Source organism: Vombatus ursinus, unplaced genomic scaffold, assembly GCF_900497805.2.
Source record: "Vombatus ursinus unplaced genomic scaffold, bare-nosed wombat genome assembly UNPS02013950.1, whole genome shotgun sequence".
Taxonomy (NCBI): Eukaryota; Metazoa; Chordata; class Mammalia; order Diprotodontia; family Vombatidae; genus Vombatus; species Vombatus ursinus.
In genome coordinates this window covers 1,005,697-1,011,696 of record NW_020953728.1, presented here as the reverse complement: position 1 = coordinate 1,011,696, position 6,000 = coordinate 1,005,697, and the positions used below count along the sequence as shown (strand labels likewise).

At 34.4% G+C, this 6,000-nt stretch overlaps 1 protein-coding gene across 6 annotated transcripts in view; it reads left to right on the top strand.

The window, feature by feature from the left end:
• The window catches only part of KIF21A (kinesin family member 21A), a 178,985-nt gene that overhangs the window by 75,604 nt on the left and 97,381 nt on the right, over positions 1–6,000 (top strand). For all 6 annotated transcript variants that reach the window (XM_027858956.1, XM_027858953.1, XM_027858954.1 and 3 more), the window contains exons 8-9: positions 4,569–4,764; positions 5,637–5,826. In XM_027858956.1, coding sequence (XP_027714757.1) covers positions 4,569–4,764; positions 5,637–5,826 — 386 coding nt within the window. The remainder of the gene's footprint in view (positions 1–4,568; positions 4,765–5,636; positions 5,827–6,000) is intronic.

Here is a 6,000-nt window from a genome sequence, read left to right as displayed (position 1 = left end):
TCTATCTATCTATCTATCTATCTATCTATCTATCTATCTATCTATCTATCTATCCATCTATCTATAATTTTTTTCCTTCCAACTACCCTAATACTGACAAAGGTCTTTTGAGTTAGAAATATCATCTTTCTATGCAGGAATGTAAACAGTTCAACCATAATAAGTCCCTTATGATTTCTCTTTCCTGTTTACCTCTTTGTGCTTCTCTTGAGTCTTGTATTTGAAAGTCAGATTTTCTATTCAGCTCTGGTCTTTTTATCAAGAGTGCTTGAAAATCCTCTATTTCACTGAATGTCCATTTTTTCCCATGAAGGATTATACTCAGTTTTGCTGGGTAGGTGATTCTTGGTTGTAATCCTATCTCCTTTGGCCTCTGGAATATTATATTCCAAGCCCTCCGGTCCTTTAATGTAGAAGCTGCTAAATCTTGAGTTATCCTGATTATCAGTGCATTTACTCCTCAACATGTTGCAGTGTGGCTTCCTGTCCCATCAGTTTTTGAAAACTGCTGTTTCAAAAGTCACCAGTAGCCCCTAAATTTTTATACCCAATACTGTTTTCTCACTCCTCAGCTTTTTTGACCCTTTTTTATTCCTCCCTCAACGTTTGGCTCTTTCTCTGGGACATTTTATTTTCCTTTGGTTTGTGATATCATTTTCAGCAGGTTCCTCATCTACCTGTATGACTGTTCCTTCTTGATCTATTTTCGTTATTCTCCCTTTGTGTAGATATCCTCCAAAAATCTCATCTCTTTTCTTTCCACTCTTTCTTCTGTAATGAAATCATGTATTCCCATGATTCAGTGATCATTTCTATGTAGATGACTTCCAGATCCTGAACTCTACTCCTACAGTTGCCTATTGGACATCCCCATCTATATCTCCTGTTAGTATCTTGAACTCATTAGGTCCAAAACTGAACTTATTTCTCCAGAAAAAACTGCCCTTTCTCCCTATTTTTTCCCTGTTTCTTTTTATGGAATCACTTTCCTTCTAGTCACTCTGGTTTGAAACCTGAGGACACTATTTTGCTTTTATTCCTCTGTTTTCTTTTTCACTGCATATGTACCACTTCTGTCTTATCCTTTCATTGTGATCTTAAATTTTAATCCCTTTCATTCAAAGCCAAGGCACCTACTGTGTAAGCATGGTGCTCAGTACCAGGGCCAAAAAGAAAAAAGAAACAAAAAATAGCCCCAGGAGTTCATATTTTTACTAAGGTGATGTAACTTGTAAACAGTTAAGTATATATACAGCAATTTGAGGAGGAAAGAGTGAGTATTAACAACTAAGGGGACAATTTTATTCTATCGTGAAGAGTAATCTTTGACAAAGAATCACTGAGGGAAAGGGACTCTTCCCTTTACCTTATACTCCATGGTCAGTAAGATGTCATTTCCTCAGTTTTACCCCCAAAACATGGAATATCTCACATTTATTCTCTTCTCTCTACTCATACTGCTAAAATCATTTTATAGTCCTTTCCTTTTCTGTTTGGACCATTGTAATACCCTCCTAATTAGACTCCCTTCCACCTGTCTTTCATCTTTCTAATTCTTCCTTCTCAAAGTTATCTTGCAAGTGTCATAATCAGGGCAATATTTCTTGTTCATTGACTTTTTTCCTGTGTGTAAACCCGTCTCTTTTGAATGGCCACATATTTATTGAAGCGGTATTACATGGCTTAACACAATCAGCACAACAAAAGCATTTGGGGTTCTTCATTATATATAAGGAATTTTTCCTCTTATGACTTTATGTAGTACATTTTCCATGACAGGAGTCTATACTTTTGATGGAACTGCTTTTAAAAAGCAAATGTTTTATGTTTTATTTCAGTTTAATTTTAGTTGAATATTGAGTTTGACTTCTTGTGTTAAATTTTAATGTATTACTTCTCATAAAGCAAAAATTAACACAGTTACCAATTCACTAAATGTGACAGTATCTGCTGTGTGCAAGATACTCAAGGTAAGCAGAGTAGGCTGACAGTTCATAAAGGCATCAAATATATCCTATCATGTGAATGAAGTGTCTACTAACAGTTTTGCCATATCCACTTTTCTTAATGTTGGAGTGCTAATATATGAGAATGTCCACATATGACTGTCTTTCATTGGGATAGGAATTGGAGCATGCTTAACACAACCCTTTCTTTTCACTGACATTATTTTATAAAGGGAGACTTAGAACAAAGTGCATAAAGCAATATGTTCTTCTTATTTTCCATCTGTAATTTGACTGGAATCTTAAAAATTCTACAATTCTAAAACTCAGATGCTAATATTACATTAGTTTAAGACTACAGTATATTCTCTTAACGTTCTGCTTGAAAGGATTTTGTATAGAATTATGTCTTTGCTCAATTCAAATCTGTATATGTCTGATCTTGTCACTTTCCTATTCAAAAGCTTTTAATGGTTCCCCATTACCTGCTGATTGAAATACAAACTCCAGGTATTCAAGGCCATATACAATTTACTTACCTTTATACCTTTCTTTTAACTTTTTTGAATATTCTATACTTAAACTAAGTCAGTTTACTCACTTTTCCATGATCATCCTGCCCTCTCTCTGTGCTTTTAAACCTGCCATCCTCTAGCCCTAGAATCTTCCCATCCTCTATCACCCAAATCTTAGCGTGTGGAAATCCTTAACCTATAAGACCTGACTCTGGTATCTGCTCCTGTACCTCTGATCCTCCCCTTTGAGATTTCTCTGGCTACTCTATTTCACGATTTCTGTGCTCTTATTTTTATAACCCCAGGGACTAACGAAGCACCTAACATTTAGTAAATGCCTAATAAATGTTTGTTGAGTTGAATTGGACAGCATTAATTTTTTTAAAATGCAAGAAGACATATAAAATCCTGAAAGTAAGTAGTAAATAGCAAGGTAAATAGTTCTGTATTATCTCTTAATTCTAAAATTTCCACATTACATGTAGTTTCGATTAATTTGCCTGCTGTTGTGCTGTAATTCTAACCATCTGATAACTTAAGAATATTATTTCAATGTTTTTGCTTTCACTGGAGGAGCTACATTATACCTTTTTCAGTTATTCATGAGTTCATTTATAAACATTAACTGTGTGCATTGGGAGGTGCTAGGCACTAGGGGAGATACAAATGAAAATACCTATCTAGTAGAGAAGTTGATATGCATATTCAGCAAGTTCATGGAAGCAGTGCAAAATGTTATAGGTTCAAGATGAGGGAATAATGAGGGAGTACTTGGAGGAGGTGGAACATTACTTGGTTCTTGAATGACAGAGTGGGGTTTTATAAAACAGATGGAGATGGAGGAGAATTCCAAATAATGAATAATACAAGAAACTTTTGTTCCATTATTTAGCTTTTTAAAAACTATTTGTATTAAGCCATCTATAGTCATATGAAAAAATGCTCTAAATCACTGTTGATTAGAGAAATGCAAATCAAAACAACTCTGAGGTACCACATCACACCTATCAAAATGGCCAACATGACAAAATAGGAAAATGATAAATGTTGGAGAAGATGTGGGAAAATTGGAACACTAATGCATTGTTGGTGGAGTTGTGAAATGATCCAACCATTTTGGAGAGCAGTTTGGAACTATGCCCAAAGGGCTATAAAAATGTGCATACCCTTTGACCCAGCAATAGCACTTCTAGGACTATATCCCAAAGAGATCACACAAACAGGAAAAGGACATACATGTACAAAAATATTCATAGAAGCTCTTTTTGTGGTGGCAAAGAATTGGAAATTGAGAGGATACCCATCAATTGGGGAATGGCTGAGCAAGTTGTGGTGTATGAATGTGATGGAATACTATTGTGCTATAAGAAATGATGAACAGGCAGACCTCAGAAAAACCTGGAAAGACTTGTATGATCTGATGCTGAGTGAAGTGAGCAGAACCAAGAGAATGTTGTACACAATAACAGTCACATTGTGTGATGACTAATATTGATAAACTTAACCCTTCCTGGCAATACAAAGATCTAAGACATCTCCAGAGGCCTTGTGATGGAAAATGCTATCCACACCCAAAAAAAGAACTATGGAAGCCGAATTGCTATTTTCTTTCTCTTCTGTTGAGTTTTGTTTCCTCTTTCTGATGGTTCCTCCTATTGGTTTTAATTTCTACTTACAACGTCACTAATGTGAAAATATGTTTAATATGAATGTAAATGTGTAGCCTGTATCAGATTTTGCGCCATCTTGGGCAGGGTGGTGGGGAGGAAGGGAGAGAAAAATTTTAAACTCAAAAGCATGGGGAAGTGATTATTGATAAATCAAAACAAATTAATAAAAAAGTAAAAAAAATTAAAAAAACTATTTGTATTTCTGAGCTAATGATACAGAAGTTATTTACATTGTTAGAAGAAAATATGATGTTAAACTGTAACCTTCTTGAGAATAGAAATTGTTTCTTTCTTTATATTTGTATCTCTAGTACCTAGCACCAGTGTCTGGTACATAGTAGGCAAAGTACTGCTTGCTTGAAATAAAAATCATTGTTTTCTGTGTTGAATTTCATTTTCATCTATCAATAAAAACAAGTTATATTTGTAACTTACAGCCAAACAATCATGATAGCGTGTGTCAGCCCTTCAGACAGAGATTTCATGGAAACTTTGAATACACTAAAATATGCCAACCGTGCCAGAAATATCAAGAACAAGGTTATGGTCAATCAGGACAGAGCCAGTCAACAAATTAATTCACTTCGTAGTGAAATCACACGACTTCAGATGGAACTCATGGAGTACAAAACTGTAAGCCAATGAATGCATTTGAGTGTTTTAACTTTGTATTTTTATTTTAAGTCAAAACGGAATGTGATGAATGCCATTGAAGAACTACATTGTGTGTGTGTGTGTGTATTTAGCTAGTTAAAGTTACTTAGTTAAAGCTAAAGTTACTTATCTTCTTTTACCCTTAATTTACTTATCTTTAAAATAGGGATAGTAATAAAACTGCAGTGCCTACCTTAAAAGATTGTTGTGAGATTACAATGGGATAATGTATATGAAGTGCATTATAAACTTTGAAGCACTACATAAATATTGGTTATTATTTCCTGCTTTATAGATAACCTATGAGGAAAGTACTTTGCAAACTCTTAAATACTATGTAGATGAGTTATTGTTATATTATTTTGAATTTTATCAATACTGAGAAGTAGCCTGCTATAGTTAATAAAGAATTGTCCCTGGGGCAGAAATATTTGTGTTCAAGTCCTTTCTCTGAGACACACTGGTGTATGACTTTGATAAGTCATTCAACTTCTCACTATGTTAAGCAACTCTACAACTTGAGAAATTGCAGAGAAGTTGCAGACTTGCATTGATGGAGTGTTTCCTCATCCTGGAGATCCCTATGCTAATTAAATCATAGGCCTAATTCCTACTCCAATCAATAATAATGTAAAACTAATCAAAGACTAATTAATAATATTAATAACAATGATGACAAAAACAATAACACTATAGAAAGTCTTAATAGAAGGAAGGGGATACATTTACTTTGTTGTGACTGGTTCAGTCCAAGTATAAAGAACTAAATGTTTTGGCAGTGTGTTTTCTGTCCTTATTTAGAAACTCTTTATTTTGAAGTATATCAACCAACAGGAAAATTTATTTTTCAGGGTAAAAGAATTATAGATGAGGAAGGCGTTGAAAGTATCAATGACATGTTTCATGAGAATGCCATGCTACAAACTGAAAATAATAACTTGCGTGTGCGAATTAAAGCAATGCAAGAAACTGTTGATGCATTAAGAACCCGAATAACACAACTTGTTAGTGATCAAGCCAACCAGATTCTTGCCAGAGCAGGTATTTTGAATTTAGTTCTTTTCTAGGTGAATATTGGAAATATAAAAACCAAGGATAATTCTTTATACTGTAATTATTGTTAAGTCATTCAGTTGTGTCTGACTCTTCATGATCCTTAGGACGATACTATACTAGGTTCTTCTATCCTCCACTATCTCTCAAAGTCTGTCCAAG